The following is a 20,724-nucleotide window of genomic DNA, read 5'->3' as shown; positions in this document are numbered from 1 at the left end:
TGCTGTAGAAATTTCCACGACTGGTTATTTATCTGAACAGGGCTCGTAGATGTGTCCGTATGCTTGTCGCTAAAACTTCCCGTTTCTTTGAATGGCGGAAATCTGTGTGGGAATATGGAGCTTGCTTCCAGCACAGACCAGTGGATAGTGAATAGACTTCACTGTGGTCATCCAGTAATCCAGAACATTTCATAATCTGGCATTGACCAGGTTCTGTTATCGACAGGCGTTGAAATCTAAAATCCGGAACTTGCTATCTTTACAAAAAAATTAAAAAACACTGAAAATGTAAAATATCTTCCAGATGACCCCAAAGAATTAACTTGGAGTCATTGAACAAAAACTGGGAATGCTGACCCCAAATTCCTCTTCATTATATGTTCTGTATCAATGTAGGCTCTGCTGTGGCTAGACATTATATAGAGTAAAGGGGGATTCCACCTATGATTCCTAAAACAAAGTGACTGGAGTACTCAGTGGTCTAACTATAGGGGACTGATGGCACCTTGTCCCCACGCCTGTGGGGGTCTAAAGGCCCATTTTCTGCATAAAATCATAGCAGTACTATACATGGCCACTGGGGGGCACTGTTACAGTTCTCACATTGGGTCCCAGAAGCTGTTTGATTGCTCTGTAGAGTGCTTCCTAAACTACGTGGCCAGGGCAGTCACTGGTATAGCTATAGAGACTGCAGAGTTTATAGCACCTTGTCACCATGCCTGTGGGGGTCTAAAGGCCCATATTCTGCATAAAAGCACAGCAGGACTATACATGGCCACTGGGGGGCACTGTTAGAGCTCTCACATTGAGTCCCAGAAGGTCTTTGATTGCTCTGTAGAGTGCTTCCTATATTAAAGTGGGTGAGGTAGTAGGTAGTATAGCTATAGAACAGGGATGCCCAACCTGTATCCCTACAGCTGTTGCAAAACTACAATTCCCAACACTTCCTGATATCTGTAGGCTGTCCAGGCATGCTGGGAGTTGTAGTTTAGCAAAAGCTGGAGGGCCGCTGGTTGGGCATCCCTGCTGTAGAGGATGCAGGGTTTATAGCACCTTGTCCCAATGCCTGACGGCACAGCAGTACTATACATGGCCACTGGGGGCACTGTTACAATTCTCATAGGCTCTTTGGATGATGTGTAGAGTGCATTGGTATTGGAAGCCCCAGTTAAATAATAAGTAGATCTCCCAGAACATAGTGGCCCGACCATTAGAACCTACAGACCCGATGTACGCCACTGATGTTGCACATACCTCATAATTTTCCTAATTTATGCGGTTTATATGCATCCGACAACGCCATGAACAAACATAGGTGATGTATAAACATACCCACCCAGAAACTCACTCTACCGTTTATTTGACTATGACCAATAGAGAAGAAGAAGACTGCGCTGCGCCTGGCGCCACGTGAATATTCAGCATAGTGTCTACACAAACTTGTCCACCTCCCCCCCCCCCCCCCTCCAAGAATAACGGAAAGCTGCCTCTGGCCACAACAGATGCCGATAGTAAAATGTGGTTCGTCACCAGAGAAATGTTTTCCGTCCAGAAGTAAATGCCCTCATTCATCCTCTGATAGTTAATGACCTCTTATGAAGTCGTGATAAGAGGTTTCTGGAGGTTCTTCAGTTCGCCGGTTGTCCTCTCTTCTAGTGAATGATCACGTCATACTGCAGTATAGGTTTTTAGATGCATTTCCTTTATAAGAATGCTGGGAAATTACCATAGAAGTCTTTGATTGCCCTTGCCTTCTTCTGTGAGGAGCTGGACCACCTCCTCCACCTTGAGGCCTTCACCAGCCATACTCCATGCCCAGGCCAGTTCTTCCAATCGAACCTGCCCATCAGCTCTTTGTTACATATTTATATTAGACCCATAACTGCCGAGACCCCAATTTTGCAAGAAAATGGGAGTCTCTTGATGAAATTACAACAGTCCTACCCAGCCAAGAAGGCATGGACCGTGTGAGTTACTGTCAAGGCTAGCTCCGTAGACTTTGGTGATGGACCACCTCTATCATGTGTAGCGATCAGGTGGAATCTATGTCCGTAAGGTGGGGTGGAGGCCCCTCACTCCAGAAGATGATGGATGAAAACCACTGTGGGCAGCCGATACTTGGAAGACTTCGAGTGTTACCTGTGCTTCTAGAACTCTTCTTAGGCCCCTTTCACACTAGCGGCAAGGACCTCCGGCAGGCTGTTCAGGCGGGTGAACAGCCTGTCTGATCCGTCCTGCCGCTAGTGCTTTAGGCCGGCCGCCTCTCGGCATGCGCTGCCGTGCTGCCACCAGAACTCCACCCACTGAGCGGTAGTCCGGGGGCACGCGTGCAGTAGCAGCAGCAGTTCACCCGCCGGAACAGCCTGCCGGAGTTCCTTGCCACTAGTGTGAAACTAGCCTTAAAGGGGTTAATGTGGAAAAAGAAAAATCAGACATCATATAGTACATGACAATACTTTTCTAACTTTATCTGCCATGGATCCAGAGATCTCATCATTCATTGCCCCAATTGTTCTACTAGATTATCTTCAGCCTGGCCTCTCAGGGGGCATGTCCTTTCTGCTGCAGCTCTCTTCCTGTAACTGTCACAACTTGTAACCGAAGATATGGCTGGTGACAGTTGAAGATATAAACTGAGACTGTTCGACCAGCTCAGTGAGGCGGACAACAAACAAGGAAAAGAATAACCAGCAGGTGGCGCTATACAGATACATTTTAATGAATAACTCATTGGCTATCCAAAATTTTTCATGACATGCAATTACAAAAGTATTCAGAGCCAGGTGCTGGTTTGAAAAATGTAGAATATGTTTTGTGACACAACCCCTTTTAAAACAGTTTTCCAGGTTTTTTATATTGAAGACCTACCCTCAGGATAGGCCATCAGTATCAGATTGGTGGGGGTCCAACACGTCCATTGGGTAGTGGATGGGAGCAGCACTGCAGTAACCAGTCCGTCCACTAAACGCCGCCTATTTCCAGCCGATGGAGGGTGGTGGGGTGTCGGAGCCCTGTTAATAGGATGTTGATTTTGCTCTGGAGCTTTAATCATTTTAAAAAATTTTGGAACCAGTGTAGGAGGAGAAGCAAGTCGCTGCCTCTGTCACTGATGTCACCACTAAATTACACTTTCCGGGATTCGTTATTTATAAGTTAACGTATTTTAATGTAAAGTTACATTTCTGAAAAGTGGGTGGTGCCTTTATAAATCTTCCCTTGTCAAAATGGAAACAACAACAAAAAAAATTCGTAGACATGGCGTCCGCTATTAGCCATTTGGAAGCGAATGGCGTTATGAAGGCGGTTACGCCCGACCTCTAGGAGCGTCTAAGGCCAGCTTCGCCCATTCTACGGAGATGTATTATCCTCTCCGCGACAAAACAGCTTTTGTGCTGCCTTTCGTTCTCCTCAAAGGAGCCCTATGTCATCACCAGCGATTCTTAGAACTGCCAGAATAAGGTCAGTCTGCTCGTCGGTTTTTAGTGCGATCAGCAATATTCAGACAAATCCTGATTTCACCGAAGCGACATTTTCCTGTCTAGTCAGAGAACAATCTTTTTATTGTGATAATGAGGTTGAAAAGTTAGTGTTAAAAAACATAGATTGAGCACCATCATCTAAAAAGCGAGGATTAAAGGGGTACTCTGGCCCTGTACCTAAAAACAACCTTTTTAGCAGTACTTGGCCTGCCGTGGCTTTGCTGATTCTGCGGGCCCTTCTCCTGACATCTTGACTAGAGGGGCCTCCTGTTTCAAGAGCACATCCGCTCAGAGAATCAGAGGAGGAGCTCCAGGTTATCTGAAAGACCCCTTTTAGATGCAGGCTGGAGAACCCCTTTAAAGCTGGTCATACTTCTTGGATAACTGTTGGCCGATCCAGCTATGCTGAAATCTGCAAGTGTTCTTAATAGGGAGAGCAGAATAAGTCATTGCCAGACACCTCTAGCCAGCGCCGAACTTGACATGGAGGCAGACCTCAGCACTGCAATGGGGCCCCAAAACAAGGCTCCCCGGCCCTGTGTTCCTTCTTCTGCTCCCTGATGTAAAACAGCATTTTCCTTTATCTGCACTACGGTGAGTTCAGTGAATAGACATTTTAACGGCTTCCATTGAGTTCATTGGTAACTGTATAACACCCCAGAGCTCCCTCTAGTGGTGGCTGCAGCTAGCCAGTTTTATAGTACATTGCCTGAAGGGAGGCGGTTGATTTGGAGCCGTATGTTGGAGATTTTTCAGTGTATTGTCTGCTGTACATACATTGAGTAATATGGTGTTCAGAAAGTGCGCCATATGTATAAAACACATTTCCTCGATTTCCGACCTAGAATTTGGGTAAACTGGCCAAAAGCACAATTATTATATATATTTTTTAAATTAAAGGGCATCTGTCAGCAGTTTTGTCCCTATGACACTGGCTGACCTGTTACATGTGCGCTTGGCAGCTGAAGGCATCTGTGTTGGTCCCATGTTCATATGTGCCCGCATTACTGAGAAAAAGGATGTTTTACTATATGCAAATGAGGCTCTAGGAGCAAAGGGGGCGTTACCATTACACCTAGAGGCTCTGCCCTCTCTGCACTTTAGAAGAAGTCAGGGCCAGTTGTGATGATGTTTTCACTGCCCGGTCCTATCAATCAAAGTGCAGATGGCGCAGCAGTTTCTCATCTGGGCAACAGTCATGCCCGCGTCATGATACAGTGGCAAATTAAGACTCCCCATCCCTTACTTACTCTTGCCATTCCTGCCAGTAATGCACTAGAACGATGCAATCCGCTTCCAGACACGTCTTGTAACTGATTTGACATATCTTTCCAAAGGGAAAACAAATCAAAGGATTGCAGCAGTGTCTTCCACACTTGGTTAAACTGTGACGGACCCGTGGGCGACGGACCCTTCCCACATTAAAGGCTGCGTTATATCTGCAGTGGCTTCAGTGCTGCACTAATCTCATATTCCCTGCTAAAATTCTTGAGAAATTGATGTCATATTCACAGCTCTGCTGTCATGTTAACTGTGGTTTCGTGCTCGTAGGCCATGTATGACAGAGGTTTAACGCTAAGGAGGAAGGAGAGGGTGGTAATTGGTAGGCCAAACTTCGGAATACGGTACTTGCAAATAGTTTTTGTTGCATAATGTTATGTAATATGTTAAAGGGGTTTTCCGAGACTTTACTACTGATGACCGACCCTATATGATCAGTGGGGGTCCGACACACGGAACCTTCGCTAGTAAGGCAGTAGCGCCGCGGCCTTCTCTCAGCTTTTTCTTGGCCATTGACGTCATGTCCATCGGTCACATAGCCTAGGCGCATTGACGTGAAAGGGACTGAGCTGCGATACCAAGCACAGCCACTATCAAATGCACGACGCTGTGCTGGGTGAGAAGGCTTAAAGGAGCGTCGTAATAACTTGCTGTATTAATACCAGTGCTCAAATCTACTTCACTCAATTCCTTAAATTGACTTTCAAGCCATTTGTGGGATTTGGGTCTTCTAGATACAGAAATAAAAGAAGTGTTTCAGCATATCTCTGTATGGATCAGTCAGGGTTAATCATCCTGCCCCTATAGGAAGTAAGGTGTTGGACTTAGGTCCGCCCATAGCTCTGTCAGCTAGAGGAAGAAGTGAGAGGAAACTACATGTGTTCATTCCTCGGAGAACTAGGCCTTCATCCCAGAGAATCACTATCTCTGAGAGACCCACAGAGAGAAAACCATCTCTACTCCACAGTAGAGACGGAGAGAGAAAGGAAGAAGCAAGAAGATCCAGAATCTGCAAGTCTGAACACTGGCGTCGCTCAGTAAGCTATTTGCTGTCGTTTCACACTTGCGTTGTGGCTTTCCGGTTTTGAGAACCGGCAGAGGAGTTCAAAACCGGAGCTAAATAGATCCATTTTGTCCCCATTCATTGTCAATGGGGACAAAACTTATCAGAACGCATGCATCCGTTCCGTTTTGTTGCATTTTTTGACCGGACACAAAAGCGATGTAAGCTGCGGTTTTGTGTCCGATCCGGAAAAAACGGAACAGACCAGATCAAGCATGAAAATCTATATAAGTCAATGGTGCCGGATACGTTTTTTTTTGTTGGTGAAAAAAACGGATCCAGCACCCATTGACTTACAAAAATTTTCATTCCGGATCCGGTTTGTATAGTTTAGATTGGGTCCAAAACCGATGCATCCAGATGTATTAAACGGCACAGATCCATTTAATCCCGGTTTTGAGATCCTCTGCCGGGTCTCAAAACCAGAAGGCCACAACGCAAATATGAAGCAGGCTTTACTGTAGTGAGAGGAACATTACTAAGACCCTTCACACTTGAACATGGCCACTGGAGAAGTCGGCAAATTTTCCTTTAGTTTGCAAGCACGACCACCGCTGCTGGACTTTAGGGTGGTCATAACCCCTGGGGACGAGCAGTGTATAATGTAATGGAAAAATGAATCCAGCCAGCGAAGGAGGCAATATGGACAATCACAATACATTAGTAACTGCCTTGTATTAATTTCTCTACATGATAAATGCTATTTGCTGAAGTGAGAGGACCCCTTTAACTTCTGACCCTCTTCTCCTTCGGTAGGTTAGCATAAAGAGATGGCAGAGGGAGTGGAGGAACATTTGACTGCAGGACCAGACTACACATGGTTGGTTTGTAGTCTGTAATCATGGAGACACATGCTGTATATACAAGAAGATATATATATATATATTCTAAAGACTATTGAAAAATTTGCTTTCTTTTTAACCCCTTAGTGACCAAGCCTGTTTGGGCCTTTATGACCAAGCGTTTTTCTTCCTTTTTTCATGGTCTCGTTCCAAGAGCTATAACTTTTAAATTTTTTCGTCTATATAGCTTTATGAGGGCTTGTTTTTTACGGGACAAGTTGTAGTTTTTAATGGCACCATTTTGGGGTACACATAACTTTCTGATTAACTTTTATTAACTCTTTCTGGGAGGGAGATGGGGGAAAATAGCAATACTGCCACTGCGTTTTTACATTATCAATTTTACGGCGTTCATTTTTCGGTACAAATAACATAATATCTTTATTCTCTGGGTCAGTATGATTACAGTGATACTAAATACTTATAATGTTTTTTACGTTTTACTACTTTTTTTCCAATAAAACCCCTTTTATTAACCAAAAAAATGATTTTGCATTGCCACTTCACAAGACCCATAACTTTTTTTTTTCTTTTTCTATGGAGTTGTGTGAGGGCTTGATTTTTGAGGGACAACTTGTATTTTTCATTGGTATCATTTTGGAGTAAATGGCGCTTTTTGATCGCTTGTTATTACGTTTTCTTCGGTGGAAACTAAGAATAAATTAGAAATTCTGTCTTTTTTTTATTTTTATTTTTTACAGCGTTCACCATAGGGGATAATTTATGTAATATTTATGTAGTCCGGGTCGTTACGGACGCGGCAATACCAAACATATGGGGGATATTTTCTTTTTGCAATTTTTTTCATTGAAAAGCGTATTTTCAATGAAAAAAAAAGCATATTTTTTTTATTTTATGGAATTTTTTTATTTAATAAATGTGTATTTAAAAAAAAAAAAAATTACTACTTAAAAGTCCCACAAGGGGACTATAATATACAGTATTTTGATTGCTTTTAAAATGTAATGCATTATCTCTATAAGGCATTACATTTCAATAGCAATGCTATTCAAACCTTTACCAGCAGGTGGCGCCAGAGAGGCACAGCCTGCTGGAGATAACGGAAGACAGTCTCGGGGCCCTGATCGGAAGCAAGGTAAGCTTCCGAACACATCAGCACCCCGCGATCTTATTTTCGGGGTGCTGATGGGAGACAGAGGGAGTCCGCTCCCTCTGTCACCACTTTACATGCAGCGGGCGCCATTGCGCCCGGCATGTAAAGGGTTAAACAGCCCGGATCGGCACTTCTGCCGGTCCGGGCTGATAGAGCAGGGTCCCGGCTCTCATGTGAGAGCCGGGTCCGTGCTCCTTGCTGCACGGGGGATCCGTGCAGCGCTTAGACCGGGCCGCCGTAAAAACGCGGAGGCCCAGCCTAAGGCCCCTTAGTGACCGCCGTAAAAACACGTATGGGTGGTCACTAAGGGGTTAAATTTAACCCCTTTACGCATTTGGACGTACAGTCACATCCAAACTGCTTACCGGTGCTGTGAAACTATAAAGTGTCACAGCCCTGGAGTCTTCGCGCTCCCGGAGAGCAGACACATCGGGGAAGCCGGCAAGAGACCAATCGGAGTGGTCCCTTGACGACAAGTGCTCCAATTGGTTAGTCTCTGCAGACTAACCAATCGGGGCACTTTAGTGTTAAAATTCCGGTTTCAGGCTGTGATCTCCACGCTGTGATCTCTATTGCTCACAGATGAAGACAGAAGAGATGCGGGCTGCGCGAACAAGTGGATTAAGTGAGGCCCACTGGATCTTCAAAATCCAAATAGGTCTTAATAAAAAAATTAAACGTATAAAAAAAAAAGTCTTTTCTCAAATCCGTTTATTAAGGTCAGGTCATTAAAAAAACTACACATAATTGGTATCTCAGCGTCCGTAATGACCTGATCTGTAAAAGTATCATGTTACTAATCCCGAGCCTTAAAAAACAATGACGGAATTGCTGTTTTTGTCACCTCACTTCCACAAAAAAAAAAAAATAACAAGTGATCAAAAAATCATATGTACCCCAAAATGATACCAATAAAAACTACAGCCCATCCCACAAAAAACAAGCTCCCACACAGCTCCCACAATTTTATGCTGTAAAAGTATTAAAACATAAAAAAACTATATAAATTTGGTATCGCCATAACCGTATCAACCCACAGAATAAAATTGTTAGATAATTTAAGACGCAAGAGGAACCCCATAAAAAAATATTAAAAAACTGACACAATTGCCATTTTTACCCTCCACAAAAAATGCTATAAAAAGTGATCAAAAAGACATATGTACCCCAACATGATACCAATAAAAACTATAGCTACTCCCACAAAAAACAAGCTCTCACACAGCTACATTGGTGAAAAAATAAAAATGTTGTTATGGCCCCTAAAAACAATTTCGGCAAATTACATGTTAGAAAATCCTGATGCCGCTTCTTCCCTCCTGAATACTGCAGTGCCCCCAAACAGCGGTTTATGACCACATGTACGGTGCTGCCATATTCAGGAAAAAATGCATAACAAATTGTGGGGTGCATTTTCTCCTGTTGGCTCTTGTGAAAATAAAAAATGTGGGGCTAAAGTAACATTATATTGGAAATAAAAGTTAATTTTTCATTTTCACAGCCATGTGTTTCTAAATTCTATGAAACGCTTGTTGGGGCAAAGCATTCACTTCACCCCTAAATTTATTCCTTGAGGGGTGTAGTTTCCAAAATGGGGTCACTTTTGGGGGTTTTCTTTCTAGGGGTTCCTCAAGGTCTCTTTAAATATGACATTGCACCTGAAAACCGTTCCAGCAAAATCTGACCTACGTTAACAATATGGCGCTCCTTTTCTTCTGCACCCTGCTGTGCACCCATACTGCGGGTTCCGACCACATATGGGGTGTTTCTGTAAACTGCAGAATCTGGGTAATAAATATTGAGGTTTGTTTGGCTGTTAACCCTTGCTGTGTTACAGGAAAAAAAAAATTAAAATGTAAAATCTGCTAAAAAATAAATAAATAAATTACATTTTCCCCTCCATTTTGCTTTAATTCTTGTGGAACACCTAAAGGGTTAACAACGTTTGAATAGCTTGAGGGGTTTAGTTTCTAAAATGGGGTGGTTTATGGGTGGTGTCTACTATGTGACTTCATAACTGCTTTGCTCCTTAAAAAAGTGGGTTTTGGCAATTTTCTTAAAAATGTTAAAATTTGCTTCTAAACCTAAGCCTTATAACATCCTAAAAAATAAAATGACATTTACAAAATGATGCCAACATAAAGTATACACACGGGGAATGTAAAGTAAGAACTATTTTATGAAGTATCACTATCTGTCTTAAAAGCGGAGAAATTCTAATTTTCAAAATAGCTAATTTTTTCAAATTTTCTGCAAATGTGGTTTGTTTTTTATGCATAAAGGTAAAATGTATCAACTCAAATTCCCCACTAATATGAAGTATGATGTGTCACGGGAAAACAATCTCAGAATGGTTTGGGTCAGTAAAAACGTCAGATTTGTAAAATGGGGCTCCGACATTTGGTCCAAACTGGCTGTCGCTTGAAGGGGTTAAATGTATCAGAGCAACAGGAAAATGATTGCAGAAGTCTAAATACCCTAGATAAGAACACAGGGATCTCAGAATCTCACCTTCTGCACCTTGAGACGGTAGGATAATGTGGACTATGCCATTAATTAACCACCCTACCATTCACATTATAAAACAAGTGTCTCACTACCTGCAGCTTATCTGAATTCTCCCTTTTTCATTGTTAATTGCAGTTTTTTTTTTGTTTTTTTTCCCCTGCAAGTATCACAGTCAATGACTTGTCTGGAGCAGCTAATTAGTGCGATTACTCCACCGCTGCATCAGCCTCTGAACAAAGGTTTCTGTCCTGGTTTATCAAAAGGATCAGACACTTTGGGAATGTTGTGACCTGACAGGCCTTTAATAACAAGACAATCTCTACCTTGGAAAATCGGCTTTTGGGGCCGACCGATTGATTGTTTGATCTTACCTTCAAACGGCAGCGCACCCCCTTCCCCTTCAGCGCGTTATGGGAACACAGAGGTTAGTTAATGTGCGCGATGGAACCGTTAAGGGGTAGCCCATTTATGGACCATGTATTTAAGAGGCGCTTGATGCCGTCTATTATATCCTGAATTTTCGTACGCGCTCTCGGCTCCTAATTAGCGAGCGAATGTGACGATTGATGTGGAATTGTTTGGGAAATATCAGGATTCTGCTTTGCAGTGAGAAGTCTGACACTGTGTTAGCAAAGCTGTTAAGGATCTCGGAGGTTTTTCTAAATATACTATGGCAAGAACATCAGCAGGAAGTATAGAAGAAGTGTACTGACTTCCTGCCATCACCATCTGTGGAGAGACGACCTTATTTGTCACCTTAAAGGGCTCGCTAATTGTACTCAGAGCCAACCTTAGTAGTGTGCATTGTGCACCATGCGCTGAAGGGGGCGCCAATAACGGCCTGGCACCTGAGGCTTGTGACCACCACAAACCTTAAAGGCTATGTACACCATTGGAGGCAATTTTTTTTTATTATTACTCATTTTGAGCTAAAAATATATTTTTCATTTGGTCTTTATTAAAAATTTGGAGCCCTTTTCTCTGTACGTGGCTGAGATTCTCTAGTAGCAGGATTTGAATTTTCACTATGTTCCATCAGGCAGCTCAGCTGACGGCTCCTTGTCCCTGACCTTGTAAACGCTCGTTATAGCTCCGTTCTTATCTTACTGATAAGAATGTGGCTTAAATAAGTGTTTATGACCTCTGACTAATTTAGAGATATAAGGTTTATTAGATCAGTGTTTCCCAACCAGTGTGCCTCCAGCTGTTGCAAAACTACAACTCCCAGCATGCCCGGACAGCCTTTGTCTGGGTGGGCATGCTGGGAGTTGTAGTTTTGCAACAGCTGGAGGCACACTGGTTGGGAAACACTGTATTAGATGACCGACACAAAGTGAAAGTAGGATTCACACAGCTAAACAGGCAGTTAAACTTTGTGACAGAGCGGCTCAATATTTTGTAATAACGACCAATTTGAAAAAAATATATATTTTTAGCCCAAAATGAGTAAAATGAAATAATAAAAAAAAATGCCCCCAAAAGTGTACATAGCCTGTATTATTAACATTTATGCACCGCAATACACCTTTATCTATCAGATCGGTTGGGCCATTGATGTGTATGGGTGTTCTGGAGATTGCTGAGTAGAGCACTCCACTATCTCTGGAACTCCCATAGAAATGAATGGAGCGGCTGCTCGTATATGTGAGCGGCCTCTCCTGTTACTTCAAGGGAGCAGCAGGGGGCCTGCAGGGGATACGGGGCCCACGTTCTCATGATTGATGGGGTCTCAGCGGTAGAACCCCCACCGATCTGATATTTATTAACAACTGATAACTTTTCCTACTGGAATACCCCTTTAAATGTATAGCAGTATTATGTAAACATTGTATTACATTGTTATTATAAGGAGCTGTTGGAGCAGTGTATTGAAGTAGATGTATTTTGGCACTTTGTGGCACTACTACTAAAGCACTCTACAGTATATTACTTTGGCGGTAGTGAAAATTAGAGATGAGCGAATTTCATATTTTGACATTCGTTCACGCTTCGTTTACTGATAAAAGGTGAATTGCGTTATGGATTCCGTTACCACAGACCATAACGCAATTCTATGAGGGAATGCATAACTGAATGCCTTTAGAGGCATTCTATTATTCATTACGTCATAATAGAAGTCTATGGGCTGTAAAACGGATCCGTCCAATTTCGGTCTTAATAACCCCTTGCGCTGGTGGTGGATCCACCGAGGCGCTGTCCCCCATATAACTTTGGCGCATCCACCGCCGTCGTCTAAATGTAAGACCGATTCCTAGCTAGCTTAAATTTAGACAATTTTCTACATCTGAGGCTACTTTCACACTTGCAGCAGGGGAGTCTGGCAGGCTGTTCCGGCAGGTGTTCCGTCCTGCCACTAGTGCAGTGTTTCCCAACCAGCGTGCCTCCAGCTGTTGCAAAACTACAACTCCCAGCATGCCTGGACAACCTTTGGCTGTGCGGGCATGCTGGAAGTTGTAGTTTTGCAACAGCTGGAGGCGCACTGGTTGGGAAACACTGCACTAGTGCACGCGTGCCCCCGGACTGCTGTTCCATCCCCATTGACTATAATGGGGGCGGGGGTTGAGTTCCGGCGGGTGAACAGCCCGTCGGATCCGTCCTGCCACTAGTGCACGCGTGCCCCCGGACTGCCGTTCCATCCCTATTGACTATAATGGGGGCGGGGGTTGAGTTCCGGCGGGTGAACAGCCCGTCGGATCCGTCCTGCCACTAGTGCACCCGTGCCCCCGGACTGCCGCTCCGTCCCCATTGACTATAATGGTGGCAGGGGCGGAGTTGCAATACTTTTAGTCCAGCTGCCTCTCGGCGTGCGCTGCCATGCTGCTGCCGGAACTCCGCCCCCGCCCCCATTATAGTCAATGGGGACGGAGCGGCAGTCCAGGGGGGCACACGTGAACTAGCGGCAGGACGGATCCGACAGGCTGTTCACCCGCCGGAGTCCCCTGCCGCTAGTGTGAATGTACCCTAAAACCCCTTCCCACGCACCCGTTTTCAGACCTGGCGTGAGCGGGAAAAAGTCGCAAATAACCTCTGCGACAAATATACGCCAGAGAACTGGCTTATATCTGATACTAAATAACCCCCGTAATTCTTAGTAATTTCTGAATGACTGCACATGGGATGCCTATGGTTCCCCATGCACTCCATGTGCCGCCATATGGTTCCTCCATATAGTAATAACTGTAAGACGGCACGCTATGGCTTTTTTTCTCCCGTATTTGTATAGATTTGATTAGTGCGGCAGTCATGTCAAGGCTTATGGGATCACAATGCATATGTATAGTATTGTTCAGGTAAAAACCTGGCACTCGCCTTTTCTTGGTCACTATTGTGCTGCCAGATTGTACCCAAGGCGTGAATGGTATTTGGGTGTATAAAGGCCGGTGCAGACTTCTTAACCCATGCTTTGTGCACAGCGATAATATTCCCATCTAATTAGGAGTCTATCTCTTGCCTTTTCACAGCAGCTCAGCAGAGCATCCAGGAGCGTCCAAGCCTCCACTAAGCTCCTCCAATATGACATCACGGATTCTGCTACGCCAGCAGCTCATGCGTGAGCAGATGCAGGAGCAGGAACGTCGTGAACAGCAACAGAAGCAGCAGGCGGCTCAGTTCATGCAGCAGAGAGTGGCAGCCAGTCACACACCAGCCATCAACGTCAGCGTGTCCACCAGCCTGCCATCTGCTGCCCAGGTACCAATGGAGGTTCTCAAGGTACGTGCCACCCAGCCATCCTTTCTTACTCTGCGGAACTGTAGCTAACCTGTAATAATCATGTTGTGCATGCACCGTCAAACGACAACTCGGCTCTGCTACATCTGCAAAGAGTCTAATGTGTCATTGAGAAGTTTCCGAGAGTTTTGAATCCTGCAGAGCATCTCATTACTAGCAGGGTTTACCGACTAGCATTTCATTATTAGAGCCTATATGTAGCAGTGCTGAGTTTGTTAAGCGTAGCAAAAGTTGTAAGTGACCTGGTGTGGCAGTGCTAAATTTGCCAGATGGAGCAGGTGTTTTTTTTGGGGGGGGGGGGGGGGGGGATAGCAGAACCCAATTTAATCTGTAGTTTAACGTAGCAGGACTGAGTTTAACTGATGTAGAGGAGCTGAGTTTGTTAGATGTAGCAAAGCGTTAATTTACCCGATTTAGCCGTGTCAGGCGGATGTTATCAAATGTCGCAGAAATGAGTCTGACGCTGCGAGGCTGAGCTTGTCCTATAACCTCAGTCAAGGTGTTATCTGTGCTTTAACGCTGCCCATAGACCTCGGGTAGGTACTGTCTTGACAGAGGCGGCTGATTTCGGCAGGACATAACAAGCCCACCCGAACCTTCATCGAGGCTGATCATTTGCACATGGCCGCTTTTACATAGAACTGCCTCGTAGAGGCAAAGGATGAATTCCGCTCTGCTACATCTGTAACAGCTTCCTATAGGATCATTGTCTGTGCAGGAACATTGTAGCCACCTGCGGTGAGGATAACGGTTTTATCACAGTAGTTATTTGATGTGCAAAACTGAGCATGCTGCCCCCTGCAGGGCGAATAATGGCGTTCTGTCTGTTGCACCGTACAGGGCCCCGCACTCCGCTCGAGTGATGGGGTCACAGTAAATTTATGGACTTGCTGTTCAATAGGAACTACAAATCCCAGCAAGCACTGTCATCAATCACAGTACAGCAGTAAGGCTCTGTTCACACCTCATTATTGCCTTCTGTTGGAGAGGATTTGCAGTGTAAGGCTGCGGCACATTCTACGGTCTAGACAGAGAGGACCCCGAAATATGTTTTTACCTGGACGTTTCTATATGGAAAAGCGTAGTCTAATATATTACTTCTAACAGTGAAAAAAAGGTAAGTAGTCACCTATTGGCCATGGGCATACCAAGAGTAGTAAGTATATCGCCAGCATCATCCTCAGGGGCTGCATTTACAATCCTCAGAGTCCACATTTTATAGCATCTCCTGCTCCTGCTTGTTCAGTGTCTGCGCAGAGCTCGCATTTGCGTTTGGGATTTGTCTTCTTCACAGCAGGTGGTCCAATGTATATAAAAAGGGGCGTGTCGGTGACTAGTGTTAAGCGAATCGGAGAAAAGTCGATTCGCCGTGAAGACGAATTTCCTTGTGCTTTGCGGTAGCGAATCTATTTTCCCTGAATGGCAGTAAAAAAAAATTAAAAAATAAAACTTGCCTCCATTTGAGCACGAAGAGCCGGCCACTGCCCTCTTGATTGAAGATCTTACACAAAATCCCGTGTGCGGTGACATACGGACCACGCGAGATTTCGCTCTAGATCTTCAATCATGATGGCGACGGCCGGCTCTTTGCGATCATGATGGATGAGGTAAGTATGATTTTTTTATATTTTTTTATTTTTATATTACACTGCATTATTACAGATGCCACGATCAGCGATGAACGTGGCATCTGAGGGGTAACAATGACCGGCGGGCAGCGCAATTGCCGCTCCCTGTCATTGCACCCACTGCTTACAAAGAAATGCAGAAAAGCAAATGTTTTTGTAAAATTTGGCGAAGCAGCCGAATCGAATTTTTCAATGCTGCGCTCATCCCTATCGGTGACACCTAGTGAAGCCCAGCAGAATTGTGAATACAGCTCTGGAGTTTATAGGCTGCAGTTTAGGATTATTGCAAAATAAGTCATGTAAAGTATTTACAAAGTGACTCAACTTTTTAGAAAGATGAAACTAACATATTTCCACTAATACGATGTTAAAAAGTGAATATCCCTTTAAATATCGTCTGTGAAGAGCTCACCCTCCAAATGGATTTTCTTGCTATTTTTCGCAGAGACTTTTCAAACTTTTATTCGCATCTCATGATTTTTCCTGCCTGAGCGCTCTCTTCTTGCAGTCTCTGAGGATAACTTTATTAGGAACTATGATTAATATCATTTCGTGCTCGAAACCATGAGGCCTGGATAAAGACAATTTATCCTACACGTCTAGGCAAACCAGTTTTTTTTTGGCCTCTATTTACAAAATTAACCTTAAAGGGGTTGTCTCATCTGAGACGCTGGTGGGTACATCGCTAGAATATGCCACCAATGTCAGCTAGGTGCCAGTTCCACCTCTGGGACCCACACCTATCTGCAGAATGGGACCTCCAAAGTCAGCGCGTATGCGCAGCCGCCCTCCATTCTTCTCAATGGGACTGCCAAAAAAGCCAAACGTTGGCTCGGCTACATCCAGCAGCCCCATAGTAGTCAATAGAGTGGTGGCCGTGCTTGCGGGGTGCACTCTTTATTCATTTCTATGGGACTTCCCAAAATAGCTTAGCGTGCTCGCTCCCATAGAAATGAATGAAAAGCATGCTGCACCTCTACTTTTGGGGGCTTATCCTGGAGATAGGTGCGGGTCCCACCTCTAGGACCTGCACCTATCTGACATCTTGGTGGCATATTCTAGTGATGTACCACCAATGTCTCAGATGAGACAACCCTTTTAAAGAGGTTCTTTGGCTACAGATACTGATGACGTATCCTCCGGACCCCCACCCTCAACGATCCGCTGTGAACAGGAGCTGAGCTGCAGTACCCGGTGCCGGAAACTATGCTTTCTGCCTCCGTCCGCAGTAGCTCGAAACAGCTCATCAATGGAGGTGCCGATTGTCGGACCCCCACAAATCTGATATTAATGACCTATGGTGAAGACAAGTCATCAATATCTGTAGGCCAGAGAACCACTTTAAGTTTTCCTTTTTTTTAGGTGTGTTTATTTAAGGTGTTTTATCAGCCAGGAAAGAAGTCAACTGTAGTGATGGGATGATCGGCGAGAAGTCTGAAATGCTCCCTGCCCCCATGAGCTCGTCTGTTATGAAGCCTCCAGGTGGTACCAGTGTAAATCGCCATTTCTCTAAGATTCTAGAAGGTGCGGACTGGAGGTGTAGTGGCCCTTTAATTCCGTGTTTGTCCGGCTTGTAGATTTGCAGGTCGTCATTGTAATAATCCCTTCTTTTTTTTGCGACTCCGATGAGCGGTTGGCTACAGAAGATTTCATTCCTTGTTAGAGGAGAATCGGCAGGAGCTTGTTAGTATCTGGGCACCACGGGGACATCAAGCTTCCTAATTACTGGAAAATTCTCCATGCTTAAGAATAGATTTAATTTCACACATTGAGATTTAGACCAAAGAAAGTAAAAGGCAACACAATGCAGCTTTATCAGGGAGAAACGAGATCAGACGCCTTCTCTGGAGACAAAGGCGGATTATTTGGGACTGGCGGAAGTAAATAAAAACACTTGTATGACACAGAAACGGCTGATTGTTCCTATCCTTTACGTCTAAGAAAATATACAAATAATAGTTTCTGGTCAATTTTATAAGAATAGAGATGACATGAAATATAAATAACTTTCCCCAATAAGAAACTATGTCCCCAGTGATCCGAAGTGATCTGCAGAGGAACCTAGCAGCAAGTGTTCGGCTTCCCAACAGCGACACCGCAGGAGAAAGTATGTATTACACCATTCCCATTGAGAACCATAGACTGTCCGTGTAATGCTTGGGTATGTCGGGTCCTCCAGACACTCTTTGCAACCTCTCTGTACTAGGGCCAGTTGATCAATAAGTGGAGCCCCACCATTGAAGGGGAATTCCAGCCTTGATGAAAGTTTTGTGCAGACAGTTTCGAATGCTATAAAATAACAAAAAGAGCAATACTCGCCTACTGCCAGTCCCCTGCTGCTTCTCCAGTCCACTGCTGCTCTCTGTTTATTGGGCTCCAGTGATGACACGATGTCTCGACACGTGACTGCTGCAGCCATTCACTGGCTGTTGTAGTAATGTGCCGACGCCACTGGTCACATGTCACATTGACACGCGTGTTGAAACAGAGACTGATGGGTGTCCCTGGTAGTGCCACTAGTGGAATGGCAAAACATTACTTCTTTTGTTATATTATAACATTGTAAGATATCAATTTAATGGGGATGGAGATACCCTTTAAAGATTTCGACCAGCTTTTGGGCACTTTTTGCCTGTTTCCCGCAGCACGTTGAACCTGTTGAAAAAAAATTACACTTGCCTGCCCCCTACCTCTCCATTCCGGCTCCCTCCCCTGTAAATTTTTGGATGTACGGGGTTACATGCGCCGCTGCAGCCAGTGACTGGACTCAACAGTGACGTGTCCCCAAGTGACATGACACCCAGCAGTGAAGTGCCGATTGGAGCCACGTCACGTCAGCAGAGAGCAGCCAATGACTAGCTGGGGACCATAGATTTTTCATTAGGTCCAAATACTGTGGGGGACAGGCAAAAAAAATGCCCAAAATCTAGACAACCACTTCTATTTAAAATTCTCTAAAATGAAATGAAACCACTATTATGAATGCTACATGTTAGTTGGGGCCCTGTCACAGGATTCATGTTGGACCCTCAGAGCTTCAAGCTGCACCTCTAACCTTTTGAAGTCCATTACAAGGTCAGAACCTGGCCCCAACAGAGTATCGGCTTTTGCTGTGGTATACCATGGCCATCCTATATCAACCATTATACCCCCACTCCATCAATTTTTCATCTACTGTTTAGGAACGTAAAACTTTTTATTAATAAAATGTTCCCCCCCCCCCCCAAAAAAAATAAAAAAAAATCTGTGGATCAATTCTGTCCACGATTAAAACACATATCATGTGAGAAAGTGGTGGAAGACGTGTCCAATCTGGTAAGATTAGGATATTATGTCGCTCAGTACGGATGCAGGCGACCTAGCGAGGCACTGACTAAAGAAGAGCCTAATGATTTTGTGATAATAATTACGTGTGGATTAATCATTTTCACAGCACCGGTGGTTATTGCTCCCTGTACTGTAGGTGATTGGCTGTTCTGTGCTTTAAATACGTGTTTTTGATCGCGCTGAATACTTTGAGTGTTATGTCTTATTTCCGGGAGTACAGAGACGTATATGGCTGTCAAGGACTATGTGACAGAATCTTAAGGTAATATAGTTATATTTATAAACCCCCATCAAAGCGGACCACTGAAGGTTGTATCAATGCCCATCAGTTTAACACGAAGAGCATTGGACCTCTACCCACTGGACAATCATATATTAAAGGGGATATCTCATGAATAATGTAAAAATTTAAAGTCGGACATCTTATACACACATAAACACTTTTTAAAAAAAAATCATAACCGGTCATGTACCTCACATTGATCCAGAGATCTCCCCATTCATTTCTCCAGTTGCTTTGCTAAATGTATTTAAAACTGGAACCTCGGGGGTGTGTCCTTTCTCAAGAGGCGTGTCCCTTCTCCTACTCTTAAAGGGGTTGTCTCATATTAGACAATGGGGGCATATCACTAGAATATTCACCCATTGTCTTATGGGTGTGGGACCTGCACCTATATCGGGAACGGAGCCCCGCAAAGTGGTGGCTGGAGGACTCCGGTCCGGCCACCACCAAGTGCTCTCCCCATGGAAGTAAATAGAAGCACATCGCGCATGATCGACCACCACTCCCATTCACTTCTATGAACCCGACGGAAATCGGCGGCCCCATAGAAATGAATGGAGGGTGGTTGCGCATCACTTTCGGGGCCTGGTTTTCCATATAGGTGCGGGTCCCATTGGTGGGACCTGCACCTATGTGAGAATGGGGGCATATCCTAGCGATATACCGCCTTTGTCTGAGATGATACAACCCCTTTAAGCTCGCCATACACATTCAATAGGTCTATATAGTCCTGGAAAGAAACCTGCCTAGATGTGAAGATCTGTGAAGATCCCTATGGGACTTGTAACGATGGCCATCATGATCGTCGGCCAGCTTTTCCAGAAAGAGATATTAAAAATCTCAGAATGAAATAGCAATCATGAAGGCAACTCAGGGACCTAAGTGTTGAGTGGAAATGCTCTCGGATGGTCCGCTTTAGACAGTCTATTTTGTTAGAAGGGTCCCTGATAATATGCAGATCACAGGTTGTCAGTCAGATCAGTCAGCTGTATTGTGTGGGTGAAGCTGTGGGTGACCGATGAGTTTCCCAACAGTGCCACCTCAGGAGAAATTATGTATTACACCGTTGCCATTGAAATCAATGGTCTGTCCATGTAAAGGACCCCCATATTAAAGGCATTCTTTATAACTGCTTGTAGCTAATCAATAAATTTCCCTAACAGGGGGCCCCCTCTGTTACTCAGAATCGCACAATAAGGGTGCATTCACACGACCGTATCGGTTTTGCAGTCCGCACTTTTTGCTTGCCCCATTGAAAAAATACCTATTCTTGTCCATAAAATGGACACGTATAGGACATGTTCTATAATTTGTGGCTCAGCCGCACGGGTGCAGACAGCACATAGATAACATCCGAATTTTTGTAGCCCCATAGACATGAATGGTTCCACGTGTGATCCGTAAAAAGGGGGGGGGGGTCACGAAACGAAAATACAGTCATGCGAGTCCTCCCTAAAGTATGTGAAACTG

At 44.4% G+C, this 20,724-nt stretch overlaps 1 protein-coding gene across 13 annotated transcripts in view; it reads left to right on the top strand.

Annotated features, from left to right (window-relative positions):
* Positions 1 to 20,724, top strand: part of MITF (melanocyte inducing transcription factor) — a 197,893-nt gene that overhangs the window by 107,176 nt on the left and 69,993 nt on the right. For 9 of the 13 annotated variants that reach the window (XM_044300740.1, XM_044300737.1, XM_044300731.1 and 6 more), the window contains exon 2: positions 13,749 to 13,998. In XM_044300740.1, the coding sequence (XP_044156675.1) occupies positions 13,749 to 13,998 (250 nt within the window). The remainder of the gene's footprint in view (positions 1 to 13,748; positions 13,999 to 20,724) is intronic. The other 4 variants (XM_044300738.1, XM_044300732.1, XM_044300728.1 and 1 more) reach the window with 1 other exon arrangement.

This window comes from Bufo gargarizans, chromosome 7, assembly GCF_014858855.1.
Source record: "Bufo gargarizans isolate SCDJY-AF-19 chromosome 7, ASM1485885v1, whole genome shotgun sequence".
In the NCBI taxonomy this organism is placed as follows: Eukaryota; Metazoa; Chordata; class Amphibia; order Anura; family Bufonidae; genus Bufo; species Bufo gargarizans.
This window is presented reverse-complemented; position numbering and strand designations above follow the sequence as displayed.